General features: G+C 46.5%; 3 protein-coding genes across 3 annotated transcripts; 2 read left to right on the forward strand and 1 right to left on the reverse strand.

Annotated features, from left to right (window-relative positions):
* Positions 1–5,834: 5,834 nt before the first annotated feature.
* On the forward strand, positions 5,835–6,970 carry LOC146187860 (uncharacterized). Its single transcript, XM_084604938.1, has 4 exons — positions 5,835–6,005; positions 6,087–6,264; positions 6,793–6,822; positions 6,913–6,970. The coding sequence occupies exons 1-4, from the start codon at positions 5,858–5,860 to the stop codon at positions 6,968–6,970; spliced, it is 414 nt and encodes a 137-aa protein (XP_084461064.1). The 5' UTR covers positions 5,835–5,857.
* LOC146187861 (uncharacterized) lies at positions 6,961–8,144 on the forward strand. Its single transcript, XM_084604939.1, has 6 exons — positions 6,961–7,140; positions 7,321–7,368; positions 7,441–7,482; positions 7,580–7,708; positions 7,779–7,817; positions 7,901–8,144. The coding sequence occupies exons 1-6, from the start codon at positions 7,124–7,126 to the stop codon at positions 8,142–8,144; spliced, it is 519 nt and encodes a 172-aa protein (XP_084461065.1). The 5' UTR covers positions 6,961–7,123.
* Positions 8,145–12,528: 4,384 nt separating this feature from the next.
* Positions 12,529–14,104, reverse strand: LOC146187862 (uncharacterized). The gene has a single exon (XM_084604940.1). The coding sequence runs from the start codon at positions 14,102–14,104 to the stop codon at positions 12,635–12,637; it is 1,470 nt and encodes a 489-aa protein (XP_084461066.1). The 3' UTR covers positions 12,529–12,634.
* Between the last annotated feature and the right edge of the window lie 4,160 nt (positions 14,105–18,264).

Below are 18,264 nucleotides of genomic sequence, written 5' to 3' on the forward strand. Positions count from 1 at the left end.
ATACAAGAAAAGTAGGGCCACCGTCCCGGCTGAGGCACTCACTCGCTTCCGGCGTGCTGTTCTCGATGTGGAAAACCAGTTTCCTCCTCCTCCGCCGCGACCGACCACCACCACCCCAACGAGCTTCATGGCAGCGCCGGCTGGGAGAGGAGGTAAATACCTCCCCTTGGGGGAAGGAAACCAGCGATGGGAGCGCCACCAAGACGTCTACGCGGGTTCCCGCGAGAAGACGAGAGAGAGCTTCTGGATCCAGCCGGCAGCGAGAGCGGTCGTCTCCCGCCGCCTCTCCCGGCAAATGCCGGGGGATAGCGGGCACGGAGTACGCTGCGCACACGGGAGGACCCGTTGTGCACGACCGCCTATCTTCTGGTTCTCAACGGCGAAGCGACCGGTAAATATCGCACGCTCTCGCCGCCTCCCGCGGCAAACGCCGTGGTATGGCTTCGTCGGAAGAATGCGGCGCGCACGGGAGATCCCGGCCGCCATATTCATGGCGCGTGCAAATGTCCGCCGCCGAAGTCGCGCCCCCATTCCCCAGCCGGTGAGTCAAAAGTCCTTCTTACGTAGCCTTGCCCTTCCAAGAAAAACCTTGTTGATGTATAGCTAGCCGGCATGCTTTGCATTATTTGCAAGTGCAATAAATAGCATTGGAGTATTAACTATGTGTCGTGCCCGTCCTTTGTCCCCTTTGTTCCCCTCCGCGGGTCGCTAGCGAGGACGCAGCACCCGCGGAGTAGGAGTGGGGCGGAAGACCGTTCCCCCTCATAACCCCACAACTGCACTAAAAAAGATGACGTCTAAACGCTTAAAAAACAGGACAAGCGCAGACTCCCAACTAAGGTTATTTGAACAAACAGACGAGATATATATGCAGAGAAACAAACAGATGCACCTGCGCAGAACCACCAGACAGTAAAAAAAAAAATATTACGTTTCAAATTTTATCTAGGTATAAAAATGCACACTCTGCTAGAGAGACAAAGGCTGGGTGATGCATCTAGCACCTTTTTTCCTGATACATTAGGCCTTCTTAAGTTCTCATGTTAGCTTATCTCGATGATGGAAAAGAATGCTAGTTTGTGAGAACAGCGGATAGCAGCCTTGTCTATCTTTATTACCATTCTTTTTTCCTTCGTTGCATTTCCTGCAATGCACAGTCACGTGCAAGTAAGTGTCGGACAATATGGCCTCCAAATGCTCCTTCAGACATCGGCCAATCTGGCCAACAAACACCTTACTGCAAGATAAATGGAACTCATACACAACCGCACATGCAGGGGACGTGCCATGATCTGTGCCTAATAGTAAACTGAAATGGGCCAATACTCTGGGACAAATCAATTTTTTTCTGTACACAGGCAAATCTGGACAATTTGAAGGGTGCAGAACAAACCACTGTAATCTCATAACAATGGGCGACATTCTTTATGTTATGAGAGAGTTGTGCTTATAAGGTATGATCTATATTTAGAGTGTATAGTCGTGGGGTTTTTTAGCACAGTGGATTTTTTCAACCAAATACAGTAATAACTGACTGCGATGATGCCAATAGAGAACTTATTCCCACAGCTAATATCACTGATTCACCAAAGTTGCTGGCTACACTCAAGGTCCCTCACTGCACGTACTCGGTGAACACAGATGGTGCCCAGCGGCGACTATATCTCTGGTGTCTTCCGGTGTAACTATACATTTTTGTCGATTTCTGACATTTTTGTTAGAAAACATTGCTTGCTACAGACAAAATTACAACAAAGTTCGAAACAAGACTCCAAGCACAAATAGTATTTTGGCCTGTCCGAAATTGAACACGACATTAAAATTAATGGTTAGGAAATGACAGGCTATTACAGCATGTTACAGAGACGTACACCCAGCTATATATAATGCAGATTACTGTCAGCACATATCAAACAGAATGCTTATAATTCTGCGCTTACATCGCTGCATTTAAAACTTAAAAACAAATCATTTCGCTTAAATTTCAAAAGAAAAGTGCTTATAACTTGCCAAATTTCTTGTGCAGCAAATCCTAGAGGCGGCTATCTTGATCTTCAACCATTTCAGCTTCTCCTCCAGCTTTCTGACCTTTCTTCACAGGGACTTGCTATTTTCTTGCTCCTTCCTTAGCAACCATCTCTCAATAAGCGCATCACCCGAGCTTTCAGGCCATGGGAGTCTTGTCCGAGAAGGAGCAGTTTTTTTTTTTTTACTGCGTTTCATCTTCAGAATACAGAAAGTATAGATTAGCAAGTACCATCTTCAAGCATCCATGCAGCTTCTGAGCAAATAAAAGCATTAAGGCAAAATTCACCAACTTACTTTATCAAATAATCACCACAAACAGTTTTGCCCCCAACACAAATACCTACATGTGCTATCTATAGTAATCCAAGATCTTGATCTGGCTGGCAGAAGTGCTGGCTCATGGCATCAGTGCCTCTGCCAGCATGGCGCTTGGACAAATGCACCCCCCCCCTCCCTACTGGGATGAGCAAGTTTGGCTCCATAAGATAAAAAAAAAAACATCCTGCCATCGCCCATGCACTGATGTGACATTCCAATAGGATCTGTTTTTCTATAAGAGAATTGCGCTGCGTTTGCAAACTACTTGCAAAAAAGGCCCGGAGGAACACTGCTCAAGGGGAGCTTTTTTCTCATTCCTGCAGTAGCTAACAAAAATGCAACAAGACTGCAAAGACATGAAGCAACGCATGAAGCAATGCCAAAGTATCAAAATCACCTAACAGCAGCAATGCATTTCTAGCAGGTGCACTGGGTGCATGCTGATCTGCGCCTTTACAATAATGGGCCACCACTGTAATGAAGAACTCAAGTTGCTTTATTTCAGATATGAAACTGGAAAAAGCAAAGACATGCATCCACAGTACAAGTGGCATGGTGATCAGAGACATTTTGCTATTGCAATCAGTGCTGCAAATGTGCATGACCGAAAATCTTGTTTCGGTGAAAATGTCATAGGTCTAGTGATTCCGTTAGTTCAAATTATATAGCCCATCACGTACAAGCAGAATAAGATTGAAATTTCAAGCTAACTGCTTGAAGAGCCTCGATATATGTTACCTTTTGAGAATGGTGCATTGACTGTCAGCAAGCGTGCTCACGCAACGGCTTTGAATTTTTCTCAAGTAAAAAAAAAAAACTGCACCACGTCAGAGTCTATGCAGTGATACGTAAGTGTCAATATAGTAATAGTCCAACTTTTTAGAAACATGTGCTCTTTTCTGGTGCACACAGATTACACACATACCCACTGAATCACACTGTTGTAAGCCAGAAGCATTGAAGTACTACAGCAGCTTCGATTGGGCAGGATGAAGCAGCTAGGGTCCAATAAGTTGATTATACGCATGCGCCATGCCTCCTGACGTGTTACACTCTGCCTGCATACTGGAATGGCAGCCACTGTGGCCCAAGTGCAAGCTCTCTACATATCCCAACAATTGCCTTTTTTCCCCATTAAGATTACATTACTCTCCCCCTACATTTCTGACCACTGATTCAATATGCTCAATATATGCTTTTCTGGAATCCTGTACACTTACTGGTCAGTTTTCTAGTTCTCTTCCTCCACTGCAACTCCGCACTCTTCCTACACAAATATTTAGTTAATACCTTCGTTGCCCGTCGGTTTTACCCATTCTCCATACTCATCCTTCTTATCAGCATTTATTCTATGCTTCTCAAGCTTTCAATGATCTCCGCTTTATGTCACCCTGTACTGCCGCATCAGTGGTTTATTTCTAGCAGCGCTGGTCCGACTTCAGGAACAACTCTCCCCTTCTGAAAGTGATCCCTGGTGCCAATACTCCTTTTCTGATACCTTTCAGCACCTCTTACCCATTGTATTTGCATGTTGCTCTATGCTTCATTACTCTGACATGTCTCTTCCCTTTCAGTTAAATACTGTTCCTGCTTTCCCACATACATATTCTCCTCGTTCGTCCATCCTGTAAGATATCTGTATTTTCTAAAAGCCTGTCCTTCCTTAAATATTGATGACATGCTGTAGCAGACGACCACACTGAATGTGACCGCGGTTGGATAAATTTTAATGGCAACAAATAAATGCGCAACAGATGCAGGTCCCTTTTTGTCATTTGTCTGCTAATTGTGCTAGCCTATGTGGCATGCAGAGAGAGAAATTTATGGGAGCTAAACTTATTGCTAACTAAAGGACACATTACACAGCACTTTGCAATGGAATATGGAATGTATGTACACATTCTATTACGTTTTCAGTGGTCAGCGTCAGATAATATGAGTATAAATAATGAGCAGATAAACTAGCTGGCCGCACTTCTAGTCGGCAAGCTCCGCCGCCCGTGCAACGTAAACGTTTGCTTGCGAGAAGACGCACGCGGCTCGTGTCACCGTCCGGGACAGCAAAAATGTCTAAATATGTTTCCACGGCCATCAGCACGTCGAACTGTATGCGACTTCCACATTGCAAAATATGCGCCGATTATAATATGCCGCGCACGCACAGTGCTGCGGAGTGCTGCAAGTTAAATAATTACGTGCAAGCAGTTGCATAGTACACTGAGCACGTTCTTTTATCAGACACTATTCAAGCCCCCATGAAAAGCCCGCTCTTGCCAGTGCGCGAATGCGCACACGCAGGAATGCTCCAATAAAAGGGCGGGGGATACGGCAATTACTGTGATTATGCGTACTCGCTGTCCGTTATTCCCTTATTCAAGAAGGATTAGGGGGGGGGGGGGGGGATGAGGGAATTACTCTGAGCATGCTTACTAGGTTTCCGTTATTGGTAAGTACTTTGGTGCTTATGCGTGGTTGTGTTTGACCGTACACACAGCGTTGAAGGCGGGCCGACACCGATCAAAATCTATTCAACGCCTCCATCACCTTTTGCCGAACAATAATATAAGAGCCGCAAACTTACACAGAAGCTACATCAGCAGGCAGTAATAGTACGATCGAGACAAACAGTATTGCAATATACTTATAACACATGCAGACTTACATCCAAGAAGCAGAACGTCGCCGGGGGGGTAGGATTCTTGTACCTCACCGTTGAACGTCTCCTTCCAGTAGATTCTCTTGCATTTAGCAGAGTCAGCGCATGTGACCGGGTTAAAATCTTTGATTAAGGAGACATCCAGTATAGCTTTATACCCATCTTGTATGCTGTCCTCCCTTCTCTCACAACACAAGCAGCAGAGGCACCGGCGAAGCACACTGCGTGGGTATAAATGGACGCGCGCCAGCAGCAGTAACACTGCACCAACAAAAGTCGTTTCGGCGGGAGCAAGCCGCGGAGGAGGAGAAAAGAGGAAGCAGACCGGAGAGAGAATTTAAGAATGCGGCGGAAAGGCGAGAGTGAAGAAAAAAAAGCGGAGAGCGAAGTTTTTTCCTAACGGAGAGCGAAAACTCGTTTCGGCGTGAGCTATGTGGAGAGAGCACGGGGGACTGCGGAGCAGCGTAGGAGGAGGCGTAGGAGGAGGAAAAACAATAAAGCGCAGCAAGTTACTAGATGTGGAGAGAATGACAGAACGCGGCGAAAAAGTGAGGGAGGAAAAGAAAAAGCGGAGAGCTTGGACAGGTTTTTCCTAAAGGCACGCTCACACTAGCGGGAAAATGCGCAACGCTGGACGTTCTCCGCGTGCCGCTTCCCGCAGAAGCCGGTTTTTTTTCCCGCAGGCTGACTTGTTTGACGTTCCGCGGAGCGATGGGGTTGGGAGCTATTTTTCCCGTCCCGCAGAACGGAGTAGCCAATCGGAGCGGAGCGCAGACCGTGACGTCAGTCCAAGTTCATGACTCCCGGCGGCGGCTGCGCGGGCGAACAGAGCATCGCTGCGGTTGCTGTTTCAGCATGAACATGCGGCTTGAGGAATTTGAGCGTTTTTTGGAATGCATTCGACCCTACCGCTTCCTCTACGACAAGACACACGGCGACTATAAGGACACGGATCTAAAAAGCAACCGATGGGAATTAATCGGACTAGAGTTTGGCCTGACAGGTAAGTTTATTTCGTTGTGGAGTGTCTAGTATCTGTTGTCGATACAAGTGTCTGTCAGCATGAGAAAAACATTTTCTGCAGCTTCCCAGGCGTCCGCAAAATTTAGAAATGCAAGGGACCGTTGGCTGAAGATAGTCAGCGGCATTGACGCCACATGTCGGAGTGGGGCACCCGGCAACGGCGACAACGGCGCGAAAAAGTGGGCGCTTTTCCCCCTGATTGACGGCATGCTGCGAAGCACGCCGCACTACGCCAGCAGGTTAGTATACTGACACCTTTGCCGCTATGTTTTACCTTTTCAGTGTGAATATTTTTATGACTTGGTACATAGCCACTGTGCTCCAAAAGAGATTCCGCTACCATTTGCGCAGTGGGAAGCTGTAGCAGTGATGTATGTTTCCTTCTTTGCTTGCCCTACTCGGAACTTTTTCAGCGCCATAATTCTTTCTCAACAACCCGTACCGCTTCTTTTCATGCACACCTTTTCGTTCGCACTTTCGAAACGCGTGCTTAGCCCCAATATCATTGAAAAGCTAGTTAGATTTCGGTCCGACCAGGCTGCGCTAGTGGCAGGCCATACTTAGCAGTCTCCGGCTCCATTTGTGCTTGCGGCACTTTGCTATTGTGAGGTGCGAATTTAAAACATTCTTTGATATCTCCCGGGAAATATTGCAAATTCCATGTTCTCATTTCACGTCGTTTGAACGTTTACGCCTCGGAGAGTTAGAAGAATTAAGCATATTGCCTCACTGACAGTGCTGTAAACATTTTTTTTTTTACACTTCAGGATCACGACAAACATACGAAAGAAAACCGGGTATGTATAGTTATGACCTGCAGCTGTGATCTGCATGCATGCTTGTATGCCTGAGCACCAAAATGTTCTTGTGTGGCGTCTGTTATGCAGACAATCACAGGGGCCGAGTCAACTAAGTTACAGCAGGTTTGCTACCCCAGAAAGGTAGGCAGTATTGTCGGCATGTTTGGCTGGCAAACGTATGCAATAATGTCAAGCTTCTGATTGTATTTTAAGCAGTGTTGAGGCAAGGTGAGAGGGCATTTCAATCTTCAGTGGGCTTATTTCATGCAGTACTGACACAAGACAGAGCTCTCCAGACATGGAGCTTCTAGGAATGTAAGTACACACTCAATAAGCAAGTGTGTACTGTGCTATACACTACACACTACAGGTTTCGACGTTTTTGTACCTTACAAGGATAAACCATACATTTGTGCTTCTCAGTATGTTTTCAAGCAGTGTTGGTACATGGAGAGTACAAGGAATGTCATATTTCAATACAATTATTTCATGCAGTGCTGATACAAGCAGCCAGAGCCCTGCAGAGGCACAACTTCTCGCATTGTAAGTAGACACATCCATATATAAGTCATATCATGCCATAAGTTCAGTGAACTGACATTTTATGCAGTCCAGGTATGACGACACAGTTGTCAACTCGGATGACGACGACAGCAGGTAAGCATCTACCAGCCTTTTTACTGAAATTAGCAGGAACTGCCTGCAGTAATTGATATATATCAGAAAGTTTGGAAATGCATTGTTTGTCATGCAGCCCGGCACCTGCCCAAGCTAGGGTTCCAGGGTCTAGCAGCCCTACAACGGCTCAAAACTGGGGGCCGCCGCCTCTTAGCCCTGCACCAGCTGAGACTGAGCTACTTGGGCGATACACACCCCCAGCCAGGTAGACAAGCAAGCGAGCAAACTTTGTCATGTAGTCATTTATTAACTTTTTTGTGCTTTTTCTTCTCAAGGCTGTCCAAAGGAACACCTTCAGGTGGGCCACCTTCACGGTATGTACTTGCAAGTGTCATATTTCCTAAGATAAAAGATTAAAAAAATGGTGTGAAACAATGCAGTTTTCATCATTTTGCAGAAGAAAGAAAAGGACAGAGGACACTTTTGAAGACTGCGTCAAGGCGAGCCTTGACAGATGTGCTGGCAGTCTTGCTAGCATGACGAAAAAACAAAAGAATGAACAAGAATGTGACGACAGTGACGCCGCGGGCCGCTTAGTCACTGCGAAGCTTCGTGCTCTAACACCAAGGCAGCGATCGGAAGCTATATTTAAGATTTCTAAAATTTTGTACGAAGCTGAACAAGAAAGTCTGGAATTTTGAAGGAAAATAAAGCTAACAATTGTTTGAATTCAAGAGTATCATGCCTGCATTAATTTTAAAGAATATCTTTTAGAGCAGATCCAGCATTATCCTGCTTGTTTTACCTTCCGTCCTGCACGGTTGACAATCCTTTCTTGCCATGGAACTTTGCCATCCATGACAAAATATTGTGCAAGTCTGTCACGCACATCCATAGCAGACCTGCAACACAACATCGGAGTAGCTCAAGATACACTGCATAAAAATGTTGATTGACATACGCTTTCCCTATTTACCTTGCAGAGTGGCAGCCTTGTCTACTTATTCCTCTAAGTCCTGGAAGGTCATTGCCGTCTGTCCTCCATAAGCCAGCAGTCTCATTTCCCTGCCAGTCCTCACTGTCGGCATAGCCAGGTGGGCTGTAGGCAGATCGTGCCAATGCGCTCTCCGACATCATGAAGTTATGCAGCACAACACATGCCTTGCAGATATTTTCCGTCGTTTCCTCTGATGCTCTAAAGGGCCTCCTTAATATTCGCCATCTTGCGGCCATAATTCCAAACGAATTTTCAATGACCCGACGAGCCCGGCTTAAACGATAATTAAAAGTAGCTCTCTGCTGGTACTCCTCACGTCCAGATGGGCTTAATCTGTGCTTCTGCAGGTCTGTAAATGAAAGCATGAGGCATATTAATTGAAAGCAACTTGCCACATTAAATCATTTTAAATTTTAGCACTACAGCATAAAGGAACAATGAAAAATAAAGTGGATAATGGCTGTATTTGACCAAATGCTTACTGCTCTAGATCATCATCATCAGCAGCAGCCTGACTATACCCACTGCAGGGCAAAGGCCTCTCCCATATTTCTCCACTTAACCCGGTTCTGTGCCAGCTGCATCCACTTGACCCCTGCGAACTTCTTAATTTCATCCGCCACCTAACTTTCTGCCGCCCCCTGCTACGCTTTCCTTCCCTTGGAATCCAGTTTGTTACCCTAAGCGACCATCGGTTATCCTCTCTTCGCACTACATGTCCTGCCCATGTCCATTTCTTCTTATTAATTTCTACTAGAATGTTGGTAACTTGAGTTATTTCTCTGACCCACTCTGCACGTTTCCTATATCTTAATGTTACCCCTACCATTTTTCGTTCCATAGCCCTCTGGGTTGTCCTCAACTTAAGTAGGATTCTCTTGGTTAGCCTCCACGTCTCAGCGCCATAGGTGAGTACAGGTAAGATGCAACTGTTATATACTCTCCTCTTTAGCGATACCGGTAAGCTGCTAGTCATAATCTGCGAGTGCTTGCCAAATGCGCTCCATCCCAATCTTATTCTTCTTGTTATTTCTTTTTCATGGTCCGGATCTGCGGTTACTACCTGTCTTAAGTAGACATATTCGCCTACTACTTCCAGTACTTCGCGACCTAATGTAAACTGCTGTTCCTTCCGAGGCTGTTGAACATTACCTTAGTCTTCTGCATATTGATTTTCAAGCCTACCTTTCTAGTTTTCCTGTCTAGGTCATCAATCATTATTTGCAGTTCATCCCCCGAGTTGCTTAGCAAGGCAATGTCATCAGCAAATCGCAGATTACTGAGGATTACTGCTCTAGATGGCGAATTACAAAACGCGTCATGTCACTAAGGATGGCTTGCATTCTATATTTGACTTAAAAAACGAGTTTGATTACTGCAAGTACCGTTGCTTTTGAGAAAAAATATGTGGCTGGTTACTGTGACAAAAAAAATAGAGATTTTAATGTGGACTTCAAAGACCACAAACTAAACTGTCTGTTAAAATTACCATAATGCTATTTGGTCCCATTCGACTAGGGTACTTCACCCAGATATTTGCTCTAAAATGGAAAACAAATAACAGAATTACCTCCTGGGCAACAAGAGCAACTTTAGTGAGCATCAGGAAATTACTGGCTATAAAATGCATAATGCTATTCATAAACAGGCTCACCACGACGGGCATAGGGACGTATGAGGAATGTCTTCAAAGGGAAGGCTTCATCACCTACAATAACGTAGGGAATGTCACCTGCCGACCCGACAGTGGTGGGGGCTGGAACACCACACCAGTTGTTGGTGAGATCTTTCAGCAAATCTGAACGTAAAAATATTCCTGAGTCCCCTTCACCACCATAGTGGCAAAGATCCACATATGTGAATCTGAAAAAAATGTCATAAGAGAAGGAAATCAGTAAACTAATAATGAGTGCTATACTAGCAGGTGAGAAAGACTAGGTTAAACCTCTCCAAAATAAATGACGCCACTATAGGAGAATATTTTACTCTGATATTGCTAAAAATATTAAATGCATGCTATCAGAACGTGTTTAGGACTCGTGTTTTTATAGCGCTCCGTCGTAAAATATTTCTCTGCAGATGCTCATTGTCTGCTGCTGCATTTCTTACAGCAATCAGTCAGCTTTGACATTAACGTTTACCGTTGCTACAACCAAAAGAGCAAAACACCGAGCTGTACATGGCTAGAAACAAGTTGAAACCAAGTGCAGGTAATAACTTTACCTGTAATGTGCATCACAGCAGGCCAAAAGGACAACACTGAAAGTTTTTTTGTAGTTCATGTTTCTTGACCCAGAGTTATTCGGGCATTCAATGTTTACATGCTTGCCGTCAAGGCTTCCAATGCAATTTGGAAAATTCCAATAGTTTTCCATGTCCAATGCAATCTGAAACAGACACAAATTTGGCAGCAGTAGCTGGCTTAGTAAACAATTTCATAGAAGTGGGGAGAGAGAATAGTGCATATAATGATCAACCAATTAAAATTATGCAAACATAAATGTCCTCATCTCTGCTTCCTGTTTGTTCGGCTGAAACTATTTTCTTTATGAAACATAAATAATTTCACGAGTTTCAAACATTTACACGTAGGTCTTGCAAAACAAAACAATTCATATAAAAAAATACTTAAAAACCTCTGAAGATGCGAGATTTCACTGCGTAATCACAGCACAAAAAGAATAAAGTAAAGGAGGCACTCCAGGGTGTAGCACTGACCATTCCATTCAACTTGCACTACATGTCACGGCAACATGTGCATACAATGTTTTAACAAGTTCTGCGGTTTGTTGGAGAAAAGAGATGTTTGTTTCCCAAATTTGTTTCCTTAATTTTAGATTAAGGGTTATCTGAACTGTCACTGCAAGGTGGCATAAACAGTAACGTGAAATTTATAGTCGTCCATGCAATGAGCTTGTACTGAACACCTTTGCACTGTTAGGAATGAGGTGGCAAGGTTCATATGGATAAGTAGAGTGCATATTTTTTCAACGCAAAATTAAAGCCTGGACTAAAGGAGGAGACAGACAAGGGACAAACGCTGAAAAATTCATATTGGATGTTGCAACACAGCATCTATGGCCTCTATATTACGTTTTCACATTGCTATTCGTTTTCTTTTTTTTTTTTTTTAGAAAAATAATTTTCTTACCTTTCTCCATTCTACCTCAGTCTGAGGAAAAGGAATGTATTCATCCCATAGATTCGTCCATATTGCAGCTGTAGTTTCTCTTATGAGGACTGAAGCTGTTGATCGGCCAATTAAAAAATTATACGATAAGCTGCGGAACGTGTCCCCATTTGCAAGAAACCTGGAAAACAATCACATATATAATAGAGATATTGAGCAGCAATAAACTGATCGGTACCTTTTGTAAGAAGACAGAACTAATTAAAAATTAAAACAACAATGTGTCTAGTTGCACTGCATTGAAAGGTACTAACAGCGCACCACATTATACGGAGCAGGTTCAGCAAATACATCTGCGGTAAGCTGTCAACCATTTTAATTGGATAAGATTCGTCATGGACACTCACCGTACTGTAATTGCCAGTCGATCGTGGGCCGAAATCGGATCTCTAAATGGAGTCACCTGACGGCTGAGCCTGTGCTTGACGAAGCCCAGCAAAGTGTCAAAGGTGCTTGGAGGCATCCGAAGGTAGCTAAAAAGGGACAGGTGATATGTCAGTTATACCCCGTACGACGAGCACCGACTTTACGAATGCATCACAAGAAACAGTACTTACTCGCGAAAGTAGGCCTCGTCTTCCGCTCGCAGCCGTGGCAACAATAGGCGTGCCTGTCCTTCTTGATCTCGACGGCGAAACATGGGTCGCACCCAAACTCGGCGCTTCCGTGCATTCCGTGCACGGCGACGGTGCACAAGCAACGAACAGACAAGTATTAGTACGTTGACCGTAGCCAAAAGTTCATCGTTAGAACCAGCCATCCTCCGGACAAAAAGGGCGACGGGAGAAAAGCTAGCAGACGATCAAGACGACGACGCGGGAAAAGTGCGCGTTTTCCCGCCTTCTCTGGTGTCACTTGACTATCACGTTCTCGCTCAACTGGTTGATGATGATGATGATTATGTGGCAATCCCTTTGCATCGGGGGGGGCGCACGATGTGCACCCTAGCCGTTTACATGACATAAGTCTTAGCATATACACACACACAGCCACACACAGACCACTTAAACACAGTCGGGGGGTGCGTTCGCTGGAGTCACCGAGTTCGCCTTCGGCTTGCGCTGCTGAGTCGACCCCCACCACTGTCGAAGTCGGCTTTTTGTTGCCGCCACCGCCGCGTGCGGAGTGTCACCGTCAGAGGCGGCGAAACCCAGCGCCTGCAGTAGGGTGGTGCCCTCTGGGTGTCGCGGTGCCAATTGCGGGCAGTGGAGGACCAGATGCTCTATGTTCTCCTGCTCCCCACCGCACGTTTGGCAGCGTCCCGCCTGAACCACCGGAGACTTGTCGAACCTCTGCCGGTACAACAGAGTGCGCAGCGCCCCAGTACGCGCCTCGAGGAAAAGGGCGCTCCCACTGCCGTTGTCGTACAGCTTCTCCGGGGCCGGGGCGGTCTTGTGTGTGCGGTAGAGAAGCAGTGCTGACTTCGCGCACATTGCTGCGCGCCACTGCTCCGTCTCCTCTTTTCGGACGCGCTCCTGTACCTCCCTGGACCACTTCCGCTCGCTTGCCTCCTGCACCGGTTGCCTCAGGAGGCCAAACTTGCGGCTCAGCGTGTGTAGGCGCGCAGTCCAAGTTGTGCGGATACCTTTGAGATACAGGTAGCGGAATATTCGGCGTGCCCACCTGCAGTCGGGCATAGTCCTCAGGCGGCCCGCATAGGCAAGCTTACTGCGCGCCTCGCGTGCCTCAAACGAAGACCAGCCGAGTTCGCCCTGTATGGCCTCGACTGCAACCCGGCCATGGCAGCCCAGTGCCACTCTGCCCACTTCACGCTGTCCACGTTCCAACCATGATCGGGTTTTGGCCGATAAGCAGAGAACCGCATTTGCAAAAGTTAATGCAGGCACATGAACAGCTTTCCATAGTTCGCGGACCAGCATATACCTACTGCAGCCCCACAGGCAGCGTCGGCGTAACATGTTGCCCGCCCTGCGGCTGGACTGCCGAACGTGGTCTTCGTGAGCCTCCAAAGGCACAGGCGCCGATCCGATGAGTACACCTAGGTACCGGTACTCGGTAGCCCGGGGTATGGTGTCACCGTTGGGCAGGGTCACCTCAGCCCCACTGGGCGGGCTCGAGAATTGCAGCACTGCGGACTTCCTGGCGTTGAATTGCAGGCCCAGTCGGTGCACACAGGTGGCGGCCAGGGTGACCAGTTGCTGGAGGGTGTCCACATTCTCTGCCAGCAGCACCAGGTCGTCGGCGTATGCAATGCCTGGCAGAACCCACACTTCCGGCATTCCCTCGTACATATGGGGAAACGGGAAGCCCAGCCCTGACTCAAGCAGGGTTTGCTCAAGGCTTGCAACATAAAGCGCATATAGGAGCGGTGAGAGTGGGCAGCCCTGTTTGAGGCCCCTCGTAACGGGCACGGGCTCCGAGCGGGCGCCACCAAAGCAGGCCACAACCGTGTTCTCGGAGTACAGCCGGCGCAGTAGGTTTGGGTACTCCCTCAGCGCCTCCTCTCTCTGCATTCCACGACAACCGCAGCGGAAAAACGCGCGTAGTGTGAGCTTCATTCCGAGGAGCTGTGACGCAGCGGCGCCGTTGACGCTGCGCCGCTGCGGGAAGTTTCCCGCCAGTGTGAGCGTGCCTTAACCCGGGAGACGCGAGGAAAGAAACATGGTGATGATAGAAAACTTTAATTGCCATATATACAAACGGTGAGGGAGACGCCCACTGGGTGCTCTGGAGGAGACATTCCTTGCAATGCAAAATAAATCCCTTGGATCGCAAATTCGCAATCCCTTTCATGGCATTGGAAATGATGCGGCGCTGGCCTACTTCCAAGCTCAAATAAAATAAATCTAGTTATTTCATTCACGAATTATTAAGAGTATCCATGCTGCAGTGGAGGTTGGTACAACAATACGATAAAAAGAATGCATCATATCATAGCATAGGTTTGCAAAACAAAAAAACAAAGATGTAGAGTTGAACAAGTACAAGACGGAGAGTCTGTCAATGGGACATTCCGTTATGTTTTTTGCACATGTATCTGCAAATACCGATGATACGAGTTTTCCCAAATAATTGCATTGCCGTCAATTTGGAAAAAAAAAACTGAAGAAAGGCTGTGTCTGATCAGCTTCCTCCTTTCGTCAAGCCTAGGAGGTGACGTGTTGAGATAAACCGAATGTGAGGCAAGAACTTTCGATGTTCTGTTCACTTAGTGTTGCGACAAGATATTATTCCATGATATCGAAGGAAAGTTAAAGTCATCGAATAAAATGAAAGTGTACAGATATGATGTGGTTTATAGGATGCAGCATATTTTGGAATTCAGCTGCAAACGAAGCTGCCGCGTGTGGGAGCCGGTAAAAGCAGCCGAAAATAGCGGTTAGGCTAAAAGCTCTAGAGCAGAGGTGGGCAACCTCATGAGGTTTCGACCTCATGAGGTCGACCTCAACCTCAAAATGACCTCAACCTCACGGAGTGAGGTGAGGTTGAGGTGAGGTCGGTGACAGCTCGAAATTTTTTGAGTGAGGTCACGAAATTGGACCTCAACCTCACGCGTGAGTTTGAGGTTGAGTGAGGTCGTCATTGTGTGAGGTCGAAATTGTGAGGTCCAGGCTTTTTGCTGTCGCCGTGGCTTTCTTCGAAGAGCGCCCCTTTTGACGAGGAGCTCGAGCCTACTGCCGCGGTGTGCCCGCGGGCTCTCGGTGTTTGGTTACCCCCCGTCCGGACGACCGGATGCCGCACCCCCTGCCCAGCTTTCGGCATTCCACCGTAATGTCCGCAGCCCGAGGACGCTTCCCTCTGGTCTTCTTGGAAGGAGATTTTTATTTTTTTTTGTTTATTTCACGAACTCCTCATGCCCCCTGTCCGCCACCCCCGTTTCCTCTGACTTGTTTTTGCCGATGCTTACCGCCGGCTCAAACACCCAGGAGCGCGCAAAGCACATAACTCACGTTGACCCGCGGTGCTTTTGTCGGATGCCGCAAAGAAACGAGCAAACTAAAAAGTGAAGCAAACTGTCTTTGCGCAGACGGCGTGGAGCAGAACTGTTTGTCGTGTGCATGCCCGTTTCCAGGCGCTAAAGTCACGGCTGCTGCCTTACATTCGATAAAGGACCCCGCTGTACATTACACGGAAACTTGACAGAAAATGGTGCAGCGAAATTGTTAGAGGACGTGATACTGACAGAAAAAAAAAAGGAAAACATCAACAAACCAGGAAAACCACCACAATACCATCTGAGGATTTTATCGAAGTCTTCCCTTTCGAATTGTACGTCATCGTTCTATATTCCGGTCCTGTAAATTTATATTCTTGTATTCTCCAAAACAACCTATCTTTGGTCTTGTGCTGCTTTGGTCTTGTGCTGCCTTCTAACAGATTCACAGGCGGCCCCGAACAACTGCAATGGGACGAAGGTGCTAGCGTTCCGTATATAACCAATATAGCGGTAAAACATGCAAGAGGATGAAACAGACGGCAGAGCTTATAAGACGCAGTGGTGTACAGGAAAGAAGCCTGCACATGTTAACTATTTGCCGAGATAGAAGAGACAAAAAAATATATATATAGGGCTTGCATACAGTGAAGCCTATTGAAAAAAAAAAAATTCGCTCCGCTAAGGCCCCTTGTTTCCCTCTCAAATTCTAGTGAAATCAAGCAATGCAGGAGAAAGGAGGAGAGTAAGGGATTCTTAACTTCATAATATCAGGTTTCTCTTGAAATCTCTTATTCAGGCGCAGGAAAAAAAAAAAGAGAAAAGCGTTCTCCTACATGTTTTTATAAGCTAGAAAGTATTGAGATGGTTTCCGGCTCAACATTTTGGTGTCTAGACGAACGAATTGGTGTAGCGAACTGAGCGTCTCTCTTTTGTGCTCTCGTCTGCTCAGACGGACAAATCAATCGGATGAAAATTTTTGTGGCCAGATGTCAGAATAATTTTTTTCAGACATTTGTCTTTTTCTTTAAAAATAAATTTATAGATACGTGAATGAAGCCAATTACGTGCTAGCACTGAGGAATGCAGTACTAAGTCGATGTCTCAAACCTTCTATACGCTCTGGGAAGCGCAGTTCTCTTCTGTTTATAGTGTGCGACATTTGTTATTACTTTCGCCAACCTGGTATTTCTTTATATATATTTTCTTGTATGTTAAGTTCATACACTGCCGAACAGAGAACAGGCTTCTTCCCTCGCATTAGGCTCTTTCTTTGGCATCTTTTCAGAGGCCCATAGCACAACCCTCCTTTCCACTTACCGGCGCGGTCATTTAGTTTTTCTCTTTTTGAAAATATTGAAAAGCGCGATGCAGTCTCTGGAAGCGTGCTGACACACATACCTTTGGTGTGTACTGGTGACAGTTCCGCATTCACTGCATGAGCTAAACCAGATGCTATGGAGACGGACGGCGAAGGGAGGAGTGCGTGCTCAGCAGGGGGCGCGGTCCCTCCGGGCTGCTTGCTCGCCTCCTTTCTGTTGTTCTTGTCTTTCTTTTACGTTTATGTGCTGTAACTGTACGACACTAACGGGGAAACGGTTTCTCTAGATTCACGTACGGTGCATGCGGCGAAGCAGCTTCGGAGACACCACCGTGCAATTTATTAGTTTAGTCTTCAAAGGAAAACAGGTGAATTCTAGAAAGAAGCTCGTCTCAGAATTGTTGGCGAATTGGCATCCAGTATTCAGTTCAGACGTACAAGTATTTATATCATGTGAGTTTTTGTTCGTTTTCTTTTTTTTTTAGGCGGGTGGGAGTTGGACATTTTGCTCCGGCGAAATTTGACGGGCGAGCCGATGTTCGCGACAGCAAAGTGGTCCACGTTTAACCCTTTTTCCTGGCAGTTCCGACCCTTGTAATTTTTTAATGTAAGCGTGGTGTTCGAAGAAGCGATTTCGCCAATTCTTGCAATACGCCACGGGATCACAGAATTATAAACAAACGTCGAGGAGTGGCCGGTTGCGACCTCATAAGATAAACAGCATTCCTCTGAAATTTTCTGAAGGTTTATTCGGCGTTGGCCGAGTTTTCTGATTAATTGGTGTTTTGCTGTCTTTTCCTCTTTTGTTTGTTTTTTTGGCGATTTATTCTTCACAAGTCGTTTCATGAGTATATTATGAAAAATTTGTGCCCCGTTAATATGACATCCGTTAATATGGAGGACCCGAATTATGGACAGTTTTCTGAGGCGAAGAGTTTTCAATGTATTTATGCCTCGTTAATACAGAAACTCGCTCTCTGAACAATGGACGGGGGATGAATGCACACAGCCTATTCGGCCCATGTATTTTTGTCTCGTTAATATGGACATCGTTTGAAAAAACCAGGGGAGTCCGAACGCAAGTTAAAGAAGGGTGCGCAGGCTGGGAACCTATGCGACAACCGATACGGTGGGATGCCTGAACGAGTGCTGAGGAGTTGGAAAGAACCAAAGCGGGCGTGTCGTCGTTTTAGGAGGGAAGGGGGGGGGGGGGGGGCAAGAGCGGAAAGCAAGGGAGGAGGAGGAGGAGGAGAAAAGGAGGGTGGATGGCAGGGATCGTACACAGCAAACCGAGGGTGAGCTAACTAAGAAAGACCCCAAAAGGAGGGAACCGGGAGATTTCTGGGTGCAGCGGCAGCGCCGCAACTAAAGGCCGCAGTCGGGAAAATAGCCACATGTGATCGCAATAAATTCTGCTG

The sequence above is a fragment of the Amblyomma maculatum genome, chromosome 5, assembly GCF_055883805.1.
Source record: "Amblyomma maculatum isolate TAMU_Amacu chromosome 5, ASM5588380v1, whole genome shotgun sequence".
Classification (NCBI taxonomy): Eukaryota; Metazoa; Arthropoda; class Arachnida; order Ixodida; family Ixodidae; genus Amblyomma; species Amblyomma maculatum.

Coding starts and splice junctions, on each gene's coding strand:
- LOC146187861 (XM_084604939.1), top strand. Junction 7,483..7,579: donor TCGGATGACGACGACAGCAG/GTAAGCATCTAC, acceptor TTTGTCATGCAG/CCCGGCACCTGCCCAAGCTA. Junction 7,709..7,778: donor CGATACACACCCCCAGCCAG/GTAGACAAGCAA, acceptor TTTCTTCTCAAG/GCTGTCCAAAGGAACACCTT.
- LOC146187860 (XM_084604938.1), top strand. CDS start 5,858: ATGAACATGCGGCTTGAGGAATTTGAGCGTTTTTTGGAATGCATTCGA. Junction 6,006..6,086: donor ACTAGAGTTTGGCCTGACAG/GTAAGTTTATTT, acceptor CATTTTCTGCAG/CTTCCCAGGCGTCCGCAAAA. Junction 6,823..6,912: donor AACATACGAAAGAAAACCGG/GTATGTATAGTT, acceptor TCTGTTATGCAG/ACAATCACAGGGGCCGAGTC.
- LOC146187862 (XM_084604940.1), bottom strand. CDS start 14,104: ATGCAGAGAGAGGAGGCGCTGAGGGAGTACCCAAACCTACTGCGCCGG.